Raw genomic sequence first — 19,651 nt, 5'->3', positions numbered from 1 at the left:
TGACCTTTTTATTTCCAGTTTAAGGATGGGGTGAAGAAAATCGTTTTGGGGTGACAAAACTATACTATCTAAGACGTCATGGCAGTGAACAGGTAGACATGGAGCCGTACCCATAACCTCCCATCTTCAAAACAAAGGAAGCAGGGGCGGTGCAGCTGTGACGACCTGTTGCCCTACAGGCCAACCCTTCTTGTCTGCCACAGCCACCAACTTCAAAGGCTTAAGCACCCAGACCGACTCAGGAACCCAACTTTCATATCCGTGATGCTCTCTTGACACGCGCTCACCCACCACCATATTGCATACGAGTATACTGGCGGTCGGTTACAGTAACTAGTCAATACATATTGAAAATCCTATATATATATATATAGAATTCACATTCAGAAATCTTCAGGCCCTGCTTCTGCACATGGTATTAAGGTTTCCAGCACATCAGTTCTGTTCTAATTTAGTCCTGATCTGTGGTTAATTCTGTAAATATATTTTATTATTTTAGATTGCATGTTGATGGAGTCACCTCTGAATCCTTGTAATATCCTATTTTTGCACCAAGTGCTGAAGAAAGAACTTTGCAAATCAAGAAAACTTACGAAAATTGTCTGTGTGAATTTGAAGTAAGGAAATCGGGAATCAAAATCAGATCATTTCGAGATATAAATATACAGTATTTTGCAGCCCATTTCCTTCAGCACAGTAGCAGAATAGGATAATATTTTTGTCGTCCATACTTTCCATAGCGCGTTTTCGTGACTAGCATCATATTCTAGTGTTCATTTCTTGTTATAGCTGAGCAGTTAGAATGAAGAGATGGCAATTTTAGGCTTAGTTAATGTGGACATAGTAGAATTCTCTTTCCTCTCCAAATACACCAGGTACCTACAGTAGGCCTATATCTGTATTTGTAGTATCTATATCTACCTTTTTCTATATCTGTACCTCTTCACCGATATTCTCAATCTCTGTCCCTCCCCTCTGCAGGTACACCAAGTATCTGTACCCGTACGAGTGTGAGAAAACCAAATTCTCCAACCCAGCTGAACTACAAGCCGCCATCGACAACAACAGACGTGAGGGTAGGCGTACCTCATACCCTTGCGATCCAGGGCCTCCTCTGTTGAACCTGCCTGGCCTCCACGGGCTACACACACCACTCTCCCTCGCCGGACCCCACTTCAACGGCAACGGCTCCACATACCCTCTCCCACAGCCAGACGCATTCGGTGAGTTTACCATAATCGTTTTGTTTTTCCCTGACGAAGATCTCTAACCACTTCCAGTTCGGGTGAGTTTGCTATAGTTGTTTGTTTTCGCCTGACCAAGATCTGTAACCCCTTTCAGTTCAGTTGATGGCCAAGTGTAGTCAGACTGGAGGCTTACTCTGACTATACTCCTTTTACCTTAACTTGGCCCAAATTTTTTCGTCCTTTTGCAGTCTGTTTCACTCAGCTCAGTTGCAGAAACAGACAATACATGTTGATAGAGAGACTGGGGGTCATAACTAAGGAGACTCCAAGTTGCCCTTCATACCAATTTGTTTCTTCAAATGGCTCGTTAATATTATCATGCATGTTATGTACCGGCAGTGTCGGTATTTTTAAAAATGTAAATTAAATCGCCTGACGTTTGCCAAAATTAAATATATAAATTCTCTGCCGTCATCTAGGGGTTAATGTAGATTATTTCACCGGGGGTAATTGTGTAGCGAATAAAACTGTGTGAGCAAAATGCATAAATTGCCAGAGCAAAATGCGTAAGTCGTCAGTTGTGGTACCGGGAACAGTACTAATGATGATGATGATGATGATAATAATAATAGTAATAATAATAATAATAATAATAAATCTGGTCTTTCGATCGCAAAAGTCCCATTTCTTCTAAAGGAATTATCTTGAGCTAGAAAAACGTTTGCACCTTTATAATTACAGGAACTGTGACTTTCATATACAATAAAAGCTTCATCTGCAGAAGTGGTGGTAAATGTATCTCTAAGGGGCTGCTGGGAGCCTCCTAGAGTCCATGGTGTTTTTGTTGCACTGGCTAACCTGGATACACTCAAGGATTAGGCGTCTGGCATTAGGTATGTAGGTAGCTATATTTTCATATGAGATTGCATATGTGAATTGTCTCGGCAGTCCAAGGTTGTCATGGATTTCGCTGTGCTAGGCAGAAAGAAAGACGGACTGAAGATGATTGTTCCTTAGTTAACCAGTTGTGTTCATGAAAGACTGGAAATATTGGTTAACTTCCGTGAGAAGGAATGTTCCACAGTTGATCATTTGTGTACATGAGAATATAAATGTTTGACCTTAACTTGGCCCAGATTTTCGTCCTTATGCAGCTTATATCGCATAGCTCCGTGGTAAAAAAAAGACAGTACTACGGCTCTTCATTCTTTCAGTAACACTTCATGGCTATCAACATTTCCTAGTGTTCATCTCTTTATACAATACAGCGTTCAAACTGGAGAGATGGCAATTTGAAGCCAAGTCAAAGTAAAATGAGTATTGCTACCTCTCGAAGTTGCTATTATTCAGCTGAGGAGAGAACAATATGCGTTTGTAATAATCAGCCAGACTATATTTATCAGAGTAGTGACAAATTGGAAGACATTATAGTGAGCATATTAGGGTGGCCGTCCTCGTCCCGCCCCTCCACCGCCACACCCTCATCACCGCGGACTGTGCATGCCGTCACTAGGGTGGGATAGTTAGGTTGAAATAGGATAGGACAGGATAGGTTAGTTTGTGTTGGGTTAGGTTCAGCTAGGTTGGTTTAGGGTTGGGTAGGATAGGATAGGGTAGACTAGGATAGGTTAGTTTGGGATAAGATAGGTTTTAATAGATTAGCTTAGCTTAGGATAGGATAGAATAGGTTGTTTTGGGATAGGGTAAGATAGGTTAGGTCTGCATATTAGGGTGGCCGTCCTCGCCTCACCCTACCCCCGCCACACCCTCATCACCGCACAGTGTGCCTGTCTTTGCTCAGGTGGCTGACTCACAAACACGCTCTCAAGAGGATATTAACTCCCTCAGTGCCAGGACGTCTCTATCTGTCTGTAGCTAGGTGGATACATAGGGATAGCCACAAGCGAAATGCCTTCATGCCACCCTGTCCTCCGCCATCACGTTGTCCTACCACCAACCCACACATCCCTCTCTCATATGCTTCACTCCATTCCTCCATTTCAGCAGTGGTCTCCCCCTCCACCTCACGTCTACACTCTCCAGGTCAGTCTTCATTCTCCATCCTCACTTATATGCACAGATTACCTAAGGTATTTTTCCCCTCATAGCTAAGATTTGTATTTAAATGAACAACAACAAACATGGAGTCGTTGTCTTATTGCCTTACGAGACTTCGGCCATGTTCTTCCACCCTCTTCCTCCTCCTCCTCCTCCATCTATATCCACCTACCTTCTACCTCCTACCCTCTGCCTCTTCCTCTCCTCTCCCCCTTCCCGGCCGGACCTTGGTGGCGTCTTGTAAATCGTGATCATTTTCAACATTTGCATTTGCAGGCCACGCTGGCAATATCACAATTACCCGTTGCTGCGTGATTACGTATGTAAATGATGGGCCGGCGGCGGGGCGGACTGGCCGGCTGCTCTGCCCAGATATTCACAGACCCTCTTAATACTCAGGCTCCTATGACTCACTCAGCTCAATACATCGTACATTCTCAGGCTCCTATGACTCACTCAGCTCAATACATCGTACATTCTCAGGCTCCTATGACTCACTCAGCTCAATACATCGTACATTCTCAGGCTCCTTTGACTCACTCTCGACTAAATAAATCTTTCACATAGCTAAATACACCTTAACACTGTCTCCTGTGACTCACTCTCAGCTAAATACGTCTTGTACTCGGCTAAATGCATAATACATTCAGGCTCCTGTGACTCACCCAGCTAAATACATCATAAAATCTCAGGCTGCTATGACTCACTAAGCTAAATACATCTTACTGATTCAGGCCTCTATGACTCTCAGCTAAACACACCTTACACACTCAGGCTCCCATGACTCTATCTATAGCCCAACGCCTGAATCCCGTGAGGGGTGGCCGCAAATAAACCGCCTCCATGTCGTCCTGTCCCTGCCATATCGCTGCCTTCCTCCCAACTTACACCCCCCCTCCCCTCACTCGTATACCTCCACTCCATCCCTCCATCTCATCCTCGGTCTCCTCCTCCCTCTCCCTCCCTCCACGTAACTCACATACACTCTCCAAGTCAGTCTCTCACTCTTCATTCTATGACTCAATCACCTAAATTCATTTGCTGCATGGTAAGCAAACGTGTAAACGAACTCAGAGAAAAGTCCTCGTGCTGAAGTGGTTAGACTCAAGAATGTTTAAAAATATGGTCCCTGATGATCGACATTCCTGGGAGCGAAGCTGGGAACTAGACCCGTATTCACGAAAAATCTTAACTAATTCTTACGATAAACGGGGCTGCATAGAACTGAGATACTGTCAGATTTATTTTATTTTATTTTTACGTCATTATTCACTGCATTTTGGCTTTGAATGTGTGGTAGCATAAAAAACCGTATATGCGACTTGGTGGCGTATTCAGAAATGGCTTTGATGATTTCGTAACACATCTCGCGTAGCGACTTGTGCTGCACATTACGCCTCAGTGTCCTCATAGTTTGATGCAGACTACACTGTGTCGATATTAAAGCCATATAAATAACATGGAAGAGACTATTAAGATTAAGTATACAACACAAATGACTACGGAGGAGATGTTGCAATGCTTCCGATGTCAGTTAGTATCGGAGCGGCATAAATTACGTACAGCAGAATATTAAGGTGAAATATGCAGAATAAATCACTACGGAAGAGGTGTTACGAAGCCTTCTATGTTACTGAGTACGACCTTTCATCTCAAAAAGTTTTACAAATACGACGGCTGAATCTTCCTGACGAGGCTCTAGTAAACTCCTTTTGGTCTCCTGTTTCTGTATATTCCGTCTCTCACTTCCTCACTCTGTTCCTCTTCCTATCCATTCGTCGTTCCTTTCCTCCTTCTGTCCCTGTTTCTATCCATCCATCGTCTTCCCCATCCAACCGTCGCTCTCTTCCTTCCTCTGTCCCTCCTTTCCTTCCTCTTCCCTTTTCCCTATCCCTCCGTCTGCCCCTTCTCTCTATTCGCATCCTCTGTGCTCCCTCCTCCCCTCCCTGTCCCTTCCCTCCAGACCCTCATCTCTCCTGCTTGTCCCCTCCCAACCTCTGTCCCACCTTCTCTTCTCCCTATCCCTCCCAGTTTTCCTTCCCCTAGCTCTTTTCCCTACCCCCATTTCCCTGTATCTCTCCTTTTCCCTCCTTCCTCTCCCAGCCACTTTCCCTCGCTCCCTCCTTCTCCTTACCACCTCCATCCTATGTTTTTTTATTCCCTCCTCTATTCTATACTGTCCGTGACTCACAGATACCTTGGTTATAATCTAACCTATGATTAACAGCCTCTAAAGGATCGATAGGTCTCACACACACACACACACACACACACACACACACACACACACACACACACACACACACACACACACACACACACACACACACACACACACACACACACACACACACACACACACACACACACACACGAGTATTCTGGTGGCCTCTCAGGACTTCTTAACACCTATTCTTTAACGAAATTGTTAAGCAGAAGAGAGAGAAAAAAATGATAGGAAAAAGAGTTCGGGATGATGATGATGATGATGATGATGATAATGATGATGACAAGTGAGAAGCATCAGAGGTGAATTATGCAATCGTTTTCTCCCGTCTCTACCTTTGTGTCGGCGACTTTGGTGGGGAGACAATAGTGAAGGTGTGGTTTTGTGGGGGTGCAGTTTTTACCACCATCACTACCACTACCATCACCACCACGACCATAAACTGTTCACACCATACTCCCTGTTCTTCACTTGTTTCCCCCACACTCCCATTGTCCTCTTATGGGAGCTGGTGTTGATTACTTTTTTTGTCTGTGTTTTTGCTTTCATTGTTGTGGCGTAACTGCTCAATAAATGCTGAGGGTACGGTGTGTGTGTGTGTGTGTGTGTGTGTGTGTGTGTGTGTGAGAGAGAGAGAGAGAGAGAGAGAGAGAGAGAGATGTGCGGTCGTGTTTGTGGTGGTTGTTCTGGGGATGCTGGTGATTGCGGTTCTCGGAATGTTGGTAGTTGTGGTGATGATGGCTATTATGGGGAATTAGAAGTTACGGGGAGAGTTATTGGCAAATGTTGGTAGTCGTAGTGATAGTTATGAGGGAATGTTTGTAGTTGTGATAAGAGTTGGATGTTGGTAGCTGTGATGATAGTTACGATGGAATGTTGGTAGTTAGGGTAATCACTGTGAAGGAACAATGGTTTATGGTTTGAAGGAAGGGGGTGAAGTGAGGTTAGGTTAGGTTAGGTGTGAGGGAAGGTTGTGAGGTTAGGTTTGAGGTTAGGAAGGAAGTGAGGTTATGTGGTGATGAGCAGGACATGATGTGGGTCGGGTAATGAGAAACCGCAAGAGGTTGGTGATGCGTTAAATGTGTCTAATTAGCACAGAGTAATTACTTGTCCCAGGTAGCTGCCAAGGCCGCTGCACCGCCACGACACTCACATCCTAACCTTCACTGCTCATTTTCACTGCTCACCTTCACTGCTTATTCCCCCCCCCCTCTCTCTCTCTTTCACACACACACACACACACACACACACACACACACACACACACACACACACACACACACACACACACACACATTCACTCATCACTTAAGTCTAAGAAGGTGTGGGCTTAAAAAAAAAATAAGTACTTTGTGTAGTAATTTTTTTTTTACTGTTTTTATTTTAGTTTGGCGTAAAATTGTCATCTCTCAACCTTGAATGCTGAGTTATAGCATTAGATTAACACTAGAATATGATGATAGTCACGAGGAAGTACTAGGGAAATGATTCAGTGCCGTAGCTTTGTTCTTTTCTGCCTCTGAGCTACTATAAATAAGCTGGATAACGACGGAAATCTAGGCCAGGTTAGTGTGGCAGTACTATAGTAATTAAGGTATTGGGATAAAAGAAGCTCCATTTAGCAGTGTTTCATTCTTGACGCTGCCCTCACCCTCACAGCCCCTCATCCTAACCCTCTCTCTCGCAGACGCTCACCCTCACTCTCATCCCTTCACTCTCACCCTCACCCTCACAGCTCCTTACCTTCACCCTGACACCCCCTCACATCCTGGTTGGAGACGAGGCGGTGCAGGAGTTTGGCCGTAAAATGCAGGTGGATTTATGAGCACCCATTAAATAGGAGCAATAAATAGGAGGCGGCTAGGGGCTGATATCTGGCCTGATCTGGCAACACTGATTATTTTACTGTGGCTGTGTTGGCGTTATGATGGCGACGTGTTGTATGTCTGGTTTAATGTGTGTGGGTGCTTTATGTGGTTTATTGTGGGGGTGCTGGGTGCTTTATGGAGTTTATGTGTGGTGTATGTGTGGTTTATTGTGTGTGGTTGGGTGAGTATGTGGTGTACGGTGTGGGTACTGGCATTCTTTATGTGGTCGGTGTGTGGTTTGTGTGAGTGCTGGGTGCTTTATGTGTTTGGTATGTGGTTTATATCGGATGTGGGTACCGGCGTGCTTTATGTGGTATATGTGTGGTTTATAGTTTGTGGGTGCCTGCTGGTGTGACTGGTTTACTGCCAAACCGGGTTGGTCACTTCACACTCAGCCAGGTCATAAATGGACCAGGTGACCGGACTTGGACTAGAGCAGGACCTCTTTCCATACTTCTATCCTTCCGCTTCCTCCCCTCCTTCCATCCATCCTTCCTTTCTTGCTCATCCTCCTTCCCCTCCTCCTTCCTCCCTTTCCTCCTGCTTCTTCTCATTTCCCTTCGCTCCTTTATGTTTTCCTCCGTCTCAGAGGTAAACTATCAGCATATGCGGCTGGACGTCACACCATAACCTACTATCCTGTGTGACCCTATCTCCCCGCCATCAGCTACGGTAAAAACTAAAAGATATTGACTGGATTTGGGAGAGACCGTTCTCTTACATCAGTCTTTGCTCTTGCTTCATCTCCTTCCCCATCTCTCCCTTCCTTTCCCTCCTCTACCCTCCTCTCTTTTTTCCTTTCCCCTCCTCACCTTCCTGTACACCTTCTGTTTCAATCTTCCCCTCTCTTTTCTTGGTCACCGTGTTTTACCTCCTTCCTCCCCTCTTGTTTATTACTTCTTCACCCTTCTCCGGCCCATCTCTTTTCCTTTCAGTTCTCCGTACTTTCGTGATCTCTTTTTTCGCTTCAACCTCCCTGCCTTCTTCTCCCTTTCTCCACATCTCACTCTTTTCTCCCTCATTTCCTTCTCTTGTCCCTCCCTTCTCTCCCGCATCTCCTGCCACTTCACAGCGATGAGGTCTGCTGTATTTTAATCATGCTTCCACCAGAATATTATTTTCAGCGTAAGGGAGATATCTAGTGCTAAGCGGGTTAAAACGATCAGCATTAACCCCTGGACAGGGAAAGACTTCCCTGTGCGAGTAGAACCTTTCAGTAAAGAAAAAAACATTGTTATTAGTTAATTCTTGTTTCGGCCGGGTGATTTTAGTGAAGAGGTTACAAATAATCTCCAGTACCATTACTAGGATGACGACTCTCCTCTACAGCGAGACGATTTTATTCATCACAGAAAGACCCTCTCGTTGTGAAGGATTTAAGGAGACGGAGGCTGACCAATAATTCACAGGCGCTGCGAAATAATAAGCGTCCCGAGGGTGAAAGCGATGCCAATGAAAAGCCGCAACCCTACGAGCTAACGAGACGGCGATGGTGAGATATGATGCGAGAGAGAGATAATGAGGGAGATATTAAGGCAGGGTCACGCTTTTACCCGATAGTTAGCAGCAACGATAAGGTTAGATAAGGGAAGATGGATCAGCCGTCAATTCTCCCCACCTTCCAGCCCCTCCCCCCTCCCCAACCCCCACCCAGCCATCGCCCTAGGCCCCCTCCTCTCCCCCCTCTCCTCTTGTCTTTTCTTTATCTTCTTTCCACCTTTTCCTCCTTTCGGGTTATCTTATTTTTGCTCCTTTCCTCTTCCATTCTCTTCTCACCCCTGTCTCGTCTTTCTTCTCATTCCTCACCTTCTCTTCCCTTCTCTTCTCCTTCCTCTCGTCTCCTCTCCTCTTCCTATGTTCTCCTTCCCTCCTTCTCCCTTCTCTCCTTCTATCCTTCCGCATCATCTCCTCTCCTCTCCTCTCCTGTTTTCTCATCTCTCCTCCCTTCTCATCTCTTCATTTCCCACCACAAGGCCGAGGGGCTAGTTGAAAGAGGCCTATCCCTACCCTCCGCCTGCCGCTCGATTATCAGTCTTAAATCCCCTATAATTAGGAGCTTAAATCGTATATCTATTGGGATGTCTGATACGGCCTTCAGTGTCTCGTCTCCACTCAGTCATATCCTCATTCGTCATTCACACTGTTCTTTTCGCTTTTACGTGATTTAAGTTTGATGGCCTACTATGCTCTGTACACTTTAACATGGTCTAAAATTGCCACCTCTCCTTCATAGCTAAGTTGTATTGAGAGATTAGGATGCGATGCCAGTCATGAAATGCTATGGAAAGAATATAGGCCGTTAGTATTGACTTATTCTGCTATTCAACAACGAGAAATAAACTGCAAATGACGAAAAATCACCGCCAGGTTAAAGGTGGATGAACTCTGATTTTTGGCCCAGTGATGGTGAGGTGAAAGGGTTGGAGTGCGTAATGGCTTTTCTTTATTTCCTTTAATGTTCAGTCCATATGTTCTTCATTCCTCAACTGTACATCCTTATCAGTCATTTGGGGCCCTTGGAGGGAGAACGATAGTTGAAATATACCGTTCCCCGTGCCGGCCAAGTATGGAGCGAAAGCGTGTCTATAGTGAGGGTAGTATATGTAGAAGTGGAAATGTTTAATTAGCAGTGTTTTTGTTTGTCAGAGTTTGTATATGTCCTCCGTATGTGCAGACTGTTCAGGCATATGAAAGGACACACTACTAGCACCTTCTTCAAGTGCTGGTCACCCTTTGAGTTTCGAACCACCAGACTCAGGACACATACACTGGGAAGAATACACGGTAACCACCGAGCCACACCGGGTCCTCAGTCACTCAGCATCCTATAGATCTCGTGGTATCAAGAATTAAATTAAAAGAAGTCACCAGAGTGAATGGGTTGATGGAGATTGTTTCTGTTTATTACGAAATGTTCCCAGAATCCTTGTTTTGTCCCGAGTACACATGTTCTCAGTATCCTTGCTTTATTTCGAGCACACATAACTTTCTTTAGGTGGGGAGCTGGATTGGCATAATGACGATGCTTACTGGACGAGGACCCATTCTCCTGTCGGGGCCACGGGAATATTTACGGCCGCCCCCTCCCCAAACTTGGTCGTCAATGAGTGATACCCGTCAAGCCTCAATTGCCTATCGTTCTCTCCTCCATCATCTCAGGGTCGTGTCCTCCTGGGCTTATGAGGCTCCCTGGCACCTCTGCCTTACCAATTTGTTTTTGCATATAACACGTTCCCTATTCTCTTGTTAATTATACAGATTGTTTTCCTCTCTTGTCTCGTCTCTCCTCTTGTCTTTTCTCATCTCATCTCATCTCTTAAGCGCGCGCGCGCACACACACACACACACACACACACACACACACACACACACACACACACACACACACACACACACACACACACACACACACACACACACACACACACACACACACACACACACACACACACAAGAGTACGCTTAGTTCCTTGACTGCAAGGATGGTGGCCAGAATAAAATACATGAATCGTCTAATGCAGCGGGAGGGTTAAAACCACCTTGAATCAGATGGCATATTCTCTTGGTAAACTTTCTGTTTGCTCCAGACAGTTTTATTAAATCTTAGGGAGACCTGTTGTCGTGAAGGAGTCAGTGGATGCTTTATCAGATCCCATTTAGTTTGAAAAGTCTCTCCTGAGCTAAATAAAATCGTATAGAGATACCAAGGACGAAATAGGGAGTACCTCGTTGGACTGAAGTTGGTAAGGTATTTAATGCAAATTAAAGCGCAAAAAGGGTGATAGAAAGTATCTTCAGTCGGCGGTAACGCGTTCCTCAGGGAAGAGAATTTCAAGCATTTAAGTGATCGATTCCCTTCAAACTAGGATTTAATCTGAAGAGAAAAAGACAAAGAAGAATCAGAGCCGGGGCTGTAAGATTCAGGACTTCGATTCTTAGATAAGCTTTCCATCAAATATCAGTTGTAACTAAGATTTTATGAAGGACATGGAAGAGAAAAGAGAGTACAGTATAACTGGTTCACTTTGGCAAATGGTAGGAATGAGTGGATGGGAAGAACAGGAAAGCGTTCAAGTCTTTTATGTGTCTAACGTATCGGGCTACACAGCACTCATCCTCAGAGAGGAGACATTTTCTCCGGGGATGGGTCCTGTATAGCCGGAAACGTTAGAGAATTAAGAACTTAAGCTCTTTCCTGTCTTTACTGCCTCTCGTAACGATACAGTAACTTCTCATGTCGCTAGTTCGTCTGGAATACATATCTAAGTTACGACAGGGAATCGATCGTTAAAATGTTTGAGAATACCACTCCAGGTGTAGCGATTGCGGAGAGAGAGGCGGGGCCCACTCAGTTGTGTATGGCCTTCAAAGGGGCTCCTCCGAGACAATGAAGGTTTTTGATTCCGTCCATAAACGATATGATAATGAGTCTTTTGTGCCGCTCCCTCCCTACATGAATGGCCGCGGCACGGATCTATTTATATTACCCCCCCGCTAATTGTTACCTGCCGCCCTCACTTCACCTCCACAGCCTGACCAGAACCTGTCTTTCTCACCGTAGACAGGTTACCTATACTCTCTTTACTTCAGCTTGGCCTAATATTTCCATCCTTCCATTTTGAATATTGAACTGCTGCAAGATATCAGTACTAGAAATTGGTGCTATACCCTTTTTTTATTATCTTAACATGGCCTAAAATTTCCAGTGATAAATTAACACTAGAATGTGATGCTAGCCACGAAAAAGTTTTACAGAAAGGATGTATAGCCGAAATATTGTCTTTCTTGTAATGATCAGTTACAAATGATCTACAAAAAGACAAAAATCAGAGCCATGTTCAGGTGAAGAGAGCATAGTCCTGGAGTTTTGCTTTCCTGATCAGACTCTCCTCTGACATGATGTTTTGACACCAGGTTCTTATGAGTGACCTGTAGGAACCTGGCCACTTCAACCAGAGAGAGAGAGAGAGAGAGAGAGAGAGCACAAGCTAGGAGGTATTCTGCGCGGCTGTGTGTGTGCGCATGTATACGAGAGAACCGAACCAAGACATTCCTTACCTTGCCTCTGCTATTGTTACTGCTGCCTCTATTGTCTGCCTATTATTGAGTCAAACGTGTCTTCTGCTTATCACGCATAACTGATGGCCGGGGCAGGGAATAGAAGAGGAGGAGGAGGAGGAAGGGAAGATAAAACGTGGGAATGATGAAGAGGTGGAAGGGAAGGATGTTAAAGAGGAGGTTATAGAAGGAAGATAAGGAGTGTGAGAGATAAATATAGACACGTTTGCAGGTAGATATGGAGAGAGAGAGAGAGAGAGGATGAAGAAGAACACGAAATAAACCTGCATACCTACATATACAGCACATGCATACAGAAGGAGGAGTGTATTAACGAGGAGACCGAGTTTATACAAAGTTTCCGACCCAATCTCGGTAATCTGACCTCATTATCAATGGAAAAACACACTTCCAAATTACAAAACCTTAAGAGTCACGTAAGTTGAAGAGAGAGATACGGAAAGAGAAGACAAGAGAAGAGGATGTAAAGAAAACAAGGCATATGAAGACGCATGGATGAAGAAAAAGAGTACAGAAGGACGTGCGGATAAAAAGCGAGGACTGCAGACAATAGAAATGATTAATTAATGGCAGGATCGACTTGGGCGGGCTTTTAACTCCGGGTGTGGGCATGGGTGTGTACCTGGGTGTGGGTGTAGAACGTGGCTGTGGGTGTGGGACTTGAGTGTGGGTGTGGAACTTGAGTGTGGGTGTGGAAGGTGGGCAGAGGTGTGGAATGTGGGTGTGGAACATGTTTGTGGGTGTGGAACTTGAATGTGGTTATGGGACTTGGGTGAGGGTGTGGAATATGGGTGTGGGGCGTAGATGTAACTATAGCTTTGGAACTTTGATGCGGACGTGGAACATGATCGTGGATGTGGGTGTGGGTGTGGAAATGGGTATGGGTATGTTATTTGGGTGTGGGTGTAGACCATGGGTGTGGGTGTGAATGTGGAACTTAGTTGTGATAGTGAAACTTGGATGTTGGTGTGGGTGAAGGTGTGGGTTTGGGTGTAGATGTTTGTGCAGAGGGTTTACTGTGGTTGTATAGTTAGGCATGGGTGAAGAAATCTGACTGTGCATGGAATGGGTGTATGTGAGTTTTAATGTGAAGATGTAGGTGTAGAACGTGGGTGTGGGTGTGAAATTGTAGATAGTATGAGTGTGGATGTTGCAGTGTCGGTGTTGAACTTGGATACTGGTGTGGAACTAAGATGTGTAGGCCCTGTATGGAGATGTAGTTACAGAATTTGGGTGTGGGTTATGCCTTGTGGGTGTGAAATCCGGTGGGTGGGGGTGTGATGACGTGGGTGTGGGTGGAGAGCTTGGGTGTGGGAATGGGTGTTGGTATAGATATGAGTGTGGATGATGAGTTATTAGTGCAACGGGAAGCAGTTGTTTGATTACATTAGATCATTAGGTCAGATTTACTTAGATTTGGGTGTATTAGGTTAGGTTAAGGCCATTTTTGCTGGGCACAGATAATAACCGAATTGTTTTACCTTTATTTTCCTTTATTTTCTGTTTTGGGGTCCTGCCCACCCCATTTATAATAGCGGTAGGTAGCTATGTAATGTACGAAGGCTTGATAAAGAGAAAGATGAAAGGAAGACCGAGGGTAAGGTGCTGATGATAATGGGGAATAGATAAGGTGAAGATATTATGAGAGGAATATGCAGGTGAGTGTAAGGGAAATGGATGGTTAGTGTGCATGGTTGGTGGTGATGTGGTATAATGCATGAAAATATAGAGAGATGAAGATGAAGTCTAAATGTAGGATGTAGTCTGATTAGTGGTGAGGGTATATATAAGCAAGGGATAATGATGATGGTGATGTAGATGAAAAAATGATAAAAGAAGAGGGCGCAAGTGTAGGTGTAGCCGAGTGTGGGTGTAGGCTAGATGATGATGGATGATTGTAAGACCATGGCCTTTCTTCCCACTCAGGCCCATGTCTAATACCGCCCCCACCCACACCCACATATTATAACCTCGCCCACATAGCTATTCCCACACATATAATTTCACCCACATAGTTATAGATTTTGTATTTCTTGGTAGGGTGTGTGTAAAATCCTAGTGCAGTAGGCAGGATGGCTGTGGGTGCTATGGTGGTAGTGGAAGGTAGGTGTGGGTAGTACAGAAGTGGGAGACGCATTTGGTGGATACCTTTTTTTGGGTGCGTTGTAATCGCTTTGAGGCCTCGTACCACTGAAGGTAACTCACACCTCTTGTATAAATTAATATGGTCCTACTCTGCCACACCTGCTGATCGTACTCTTATTTGGAGAGTAACCGACGTAGTCTGGAGTGGATATAAAGGTTGGAAGGGAATACACAAACATTAGAACATAAGAGGATACCTGCAGTAGACCTATTGACTCGTACCAGGAAGGCAGCTCCTGAAAAAGTGTGACTAAACTACTACGGTAAGGTTAGGATCATAAACAAGAACATTTATTTTATTTCTCTCACGTTTCAGATAACGTGCAGTCCATCATCTCTTATTTAATTTCCGTTTAGTTTGAAAAGCCAGAGAAATTAGAAACTGTCGGTTGTATTATTAAAACTACGAGAGGGAAGGTGTAGGCAAGGCTCCCATTATTTTACCGTCATTTAGCGGATGCTTATGAATATTAGATCTGATAAGCCTGTATCGCATCTTGCATGACACAATCCCCAATGCTGACTACGGATAAGCTGTGTTGAAAATTGTTGTTGTTGTGGCTTCAGGCTCATCGGGACGTGAACCCGGTGGCCTGCAAGTCGTTGCCCTTCTACAGTCCATCTTTTGGAGGATCGGGAGGGAGCTGAGGGACGTTGTTTAACTTGCAGTGAAGTCGCGTGGTTATATCGGTGCCACCATGTGAAAGCGGCCTCTTCAGCACCGGAATATCTTCGTACTGTGATAATGTAGTGTGGAATAGCAAGGGAGTAGACGGACGGGTTGTGCTGCAAGGGTGAAGGGACGGTACCCACTTACTAGATGCAACCTTAGAAAAAAATTTGATTCGGTCAGTTACATTTTAATTCAGAAGTTACTTTCTTCGTGCACAGGAAAACACAGGACCATTAACAGACATTTGCAGGTATATGTAAAGTGCTATTAAGGGTTTCACTGTGCACAATTAAGGACAAGTTTGCCGAATATTTCACCTCTGCTTCTCACTTCCCTCTGCTGGCTATATTCCTAAGCTGAGAGAGATTTGATATGCTCCTCCTCCCTTAGATGACTCTCTTTGATGTGTCAGGGAGGAAAGTAAAGGACATACCCTGAAGTGTGAAGCAGTCGCCGTGGAATAGTAAGAGAACTTTTATTCCTGACTGTAGCAACGTGAGGCTGTGGGCGGAGGTGAGGTGGAGGTGGAGGTGTGTGACGCGCTGTTAGTCTGTACATTTGCATACTCCCAGACTTGGTGGTTTCCAAAGCACTTTGATTATACTTTGTAATTGAAGATTACGCTCCCGCCATTATAATGATCGACTGGCATTATTAGCTACCTGCTCCCAGCGTGTTCCAGTCACCCCGTGGGCAGGAGGGCATTCATCATGTAATTATTAAACGTCGGTGATGGAGGTGGGTGGGAATGGGCGTGTGTAGGCGGGGTAGGGCGTGTGTGGGCGGGGTTGGGCGGTATAAGGCGTCACAAGCCCCGCCCTCATGTTGCCTCGCCGCAGTCCCGCCACCCACCCCGACACGCCCCCCTCTCCCTCCCCCTCCCCTTCTTTCTTCTCACGCCTAAACCCGCATACCCCTTCTTGGCCCCTAGCACCCTTCCATCTACCTTCCTGCATAGTGCTATCCTTGTCTTTGTGTCTGTTATTATATACTTTAGTAATAACATACCCATCTCACCTCCCTGTCCCCTTGCTTCGTGTGCTCCTTTTTCCACCCCATATAGCCCTCTTCTTTCCCTCGCCCCTACTTCTTCCCCCCCCCTTCCTAGCGTCCTCCCTCATCACGTCTACCCCTCTTCCCCCTCATTTCTGCCCTTCATCCCCATCACGCCTTCCCTTTCTCCCTCACATCTATCCCCTCACCCGTGTCCTCCTTACTCCCCATCCCCACCCCCTCTCCTACACCAGCCAGCCTTGTTAACGCAAATTAGAACCATGATTAAGTATGCATGAGGCCCCTGGTTCCACATTTACCAACCATCTTGAGCTTAAGTTGTCTTTAGCAATACTTTTTTATTTTTTCTTCTTCACTAACATTGCCACCATCCACTGCGTAGCCAAATTAGAGTGAATAATAACCTGAAAAAATACGAAAAACAAAACCTTTTCCGATAATAATGCACCGCTGAGGAGACTTGTTTATCCTGGACATTGGTTAAGATCCTTGATAAATATGACTAGTGCTGGCTCCTTCTCTTTTTGTAATTAACGGAGGGGGCGTGGCCAGGTGACGGAGCTGCTGTTGACTTACTCCTGGGGTTGTGTTGCCCTGGCCATAGGAGTCCGTCTAGCACCTCTTCCTTAAACTGTTGCTTGATTTCGTTTAATGTGTCTAATTCTGGGCTTACAGTAGACTTGATAACCCGTTCCCTAAGACTAAGGAGTCCTACTACGTACCAGACATCTTCATTTGTCACTTTCGCATGATTTATTTCTGGAGCTTTATTCTCGTGGCCGTAGGGGACTTTTCCAAAACCTCATCCTTCGTGATTAATTTTACACATTACACCTTAGCCTTATTGAGGGTAGGGGTTTCTTTCAGTTTACCATCATCGTTTAGCGGTAGCCAAAACAGAATGCCAAAAAAGTTACCTAGCTGTCTATGGGGTTCGATCAAAACAGTACTTGAACCTTTTGAGGACGGCCTTTCCTCATCACAGAGGAATCACTGGCGGTAACCAAGAGAAAATCACCTTAAGTGGGTTATCTCCCATCTAAAGAGTTGAAATTCTCTCTTGTGGTATTTATTCTCTTTTTACGGGTATAGAGTGCGTAGTTAACATAAAATCTGAACGTGTTTTTGCTTGCAGAACAAGAGGCATGAAAGATTCTACACTTTCTTTTCTAGCCTAGCAGTTTTTTGGCTCAGGTTGAGGAAGGTCGCTATCAGGGTCACAAGAGGCGCTGCAGGAGGGACTAGGCTGTCCATGGAGCTCTGGGCTCGTGGGGGGGGGGGCAATAAACGCAAGGATGATCAACTAAATTTCTTAAATAAATTTGTTCTCTGCCAAGTATTTCCTATCAATAATATTCATTCTACTAATTTCTGCACTAAGGTCGAGGAGGGTCGCCACCAGGGTCACAGGAGGCGCTGCTGGAGGCAACGCGGCTGACCATGTGGAAGCTGTACAACCAAGGGCTGGGTGTCGGGGGTGGAGTCGGGGGCTTCCCACACGACGACGACGGACCCAAGCTGCCACCACCACACCACCCCCTGGCCGGAGCACCGTTCCCTCCGCAGAAGGAGGCGCTCAACCTCGACCTGAAGGAGGATGTGAGTGAAAGTAATTGTTTGAAGTGAAAGAACAAAAAACTGAAGTGGGTAATGACTGATGTGGGATGTTATGCGTTAGTATGTATTAATGGAATGATGATTTATATCTCGCTGTTTAATTACATTCAGAACCAAGTGCATGTGCAGATGGTTAGCTCTTTGAGGTGGAACCAAAATCTCGGAGGCCTGAATGTTGTGTAAATGATTACCTGTCCAGTTTACTGGATATGGTATTGATAGTTCTCCCACCTTCGTTGTGTCTCTTCTGGATCATACCTCATCTCCGTCCGTATGTGGGACAAAAAGGTCAAGATGGTGATGCCTTCGTGTCGCTCCTGTTGTATAACCTACTTGTCTGCCTTTACGACCTCGTGTACTCAGTAGGCATAAAACTTAAGCCTTCTTGTTGTTGTGCCCCCATCAGGAGGTGCCGCCCTTGTTGGACAACCGAGGGTACCAGCCATTCAACCTACAGCGGCCGGTGCGCCTCAAAGACACGGTCGATCTGCGCAACGACCTCCGGAACGACTTTCGCAACGACTTACGTCCCGATATACGAAACGACCTGCGCGGCGACATGCGGAGTCGTCTGGAGGAAGGGTCGTCAATACCCCCGGCAGCTAAACGCGCCAACCACCAGGATGAAGGGCTTGACCAACGACTACCCCCGCCCACCACACCCACACCGCCCACACCGCCATCTCACCCGGGGGCAAACATTAAGATTACTTCTAGAGGTGAGTCGTATTCTAGTGGAAAATTAACAATAAAAATAATATATCTTTACCTCTTCAATCCGAGGGTGCATTTTGCAGATAATTCTTGATGCTAGGACGTAAAAATGTTTGAGTGACTCTCTCTTACAGTCTCTAGACAAATGACATCAAATTATGTATGGTTTCCGTCCGTTAACGGTTAAATGCATTCCCATCAGGACAATAACAGTAGAATTAAAACATGCTGTATGTATGTATGCATGTATGTATGTTAGGCCTGTGAGCTGGAGCTAGTATTCTGGGGACTGAATGTTGTGATCCATTCGACTGAGCATGTTGCTGATAGTTCTCCAACTTTCGTACATTCTCTTTTCTGTGTTTCTGGATCCTACCTTACCCCACCCATCAATGAAACGTCATGATGGTAAGATACATAGTTTCTACATCATTCTTTGTTTCTGGGTCTTATCTCGCTCAGTCTTTTGAGTGGAGAAAGAAAACTGGAATGGTGATGATAATGATGATGATGATGATGATGTGTTGTGCTAATAAATATCTTGCGTGAGAAACTGGAATGCGATAAGAAGTGTGAGTGGCGCTTATTGACCATGTTTAGAGATGTGCATGGCGTGTAAGTAGGGTAATATGTAACTATGTCTTTGTGATGGTGTTGCAGGCGGGCGGGGTCAGGACCAGAGCATGGTGGTCAGCATGGAGGTCAACGGCATCATGTACCAGGGCGTCTTGTTCGCTCAGGCTCCCAGGGCTCGCTTCAGCTAGAGTCATCATGATCATAGCTTGAGTACACCTTGCCAACTCACACCCGCCAACCCACAACTCTGAGTCTGCTGCCCTTCTCTGTGTGTCTGGCAGCTCCAAGGCTCAGTCTCGCCGCCCACGCCAACGAGTTCGCACTTCATACCCAAGAGTTCACATCCTACAGCCTGGACCTCTCATGTTTAGGGTCCAGACTTCACAGCTCAGCCACCAAAATCACCAGCCCATTGTCCAGTCACAGCATTTAACAGCCAGGAATTTACAGACAGAACCTCGGCAGTCACTTCTTGCAGCAGTTCACACCTTAC

General features: G+C 45.4%; 1 protein-coding gene across 1 annotated transcript in view; it reads left to right on the top strand.

Moving 5' to 3' along the window:
- Positions 1-19,346, top strand: part of LOC145414581 (uncharacterized) — a 151,149-nt gene extending 131,803 nt beyond the window's left edge. Inside the window, exons 8-11 of the mRNA XM_080284099.1 lie at positions 982-1,223; positions 17,633-17,850; positions 18,275-18,587; positions 19,243-19,346. Of these exons, the coding sequence (XP_080140225.1) occupies positions 982-1,223; positions 17,633-17,850; positions 18,275-18,587; positions 19,243-19,346 (877 nt within the window). The remainder of the gene's footprint in view (positions 1-981; positions 1,224-17,632; positions 17,851-18,274; positions 18,588-19,242) is intronic.
- The last annotated feature ends 305 nt before the right edge of the window (positions 19,347-19,651 follow it).

This window comes from Coenobita brevimanus, chromosome 100 (assembly GCF_032717465.1).
Source record: "Coenobita brevimanus isolate Jiangsu-jjx chromosome 100, ASM3271746v2, whole genome shotgun sequence".
Taxonomy (NCBI): Eukaryota; Metazoa; Arthropoda; class Malacostraca; order Decapoda; family Coenobitidae; genus Coenobita; species Coenobita brevimanus.
Note: the sequence above shows the minus strand (reverse complement) of the source record. Positions and strands in the feature narration are given on the sequence as shown.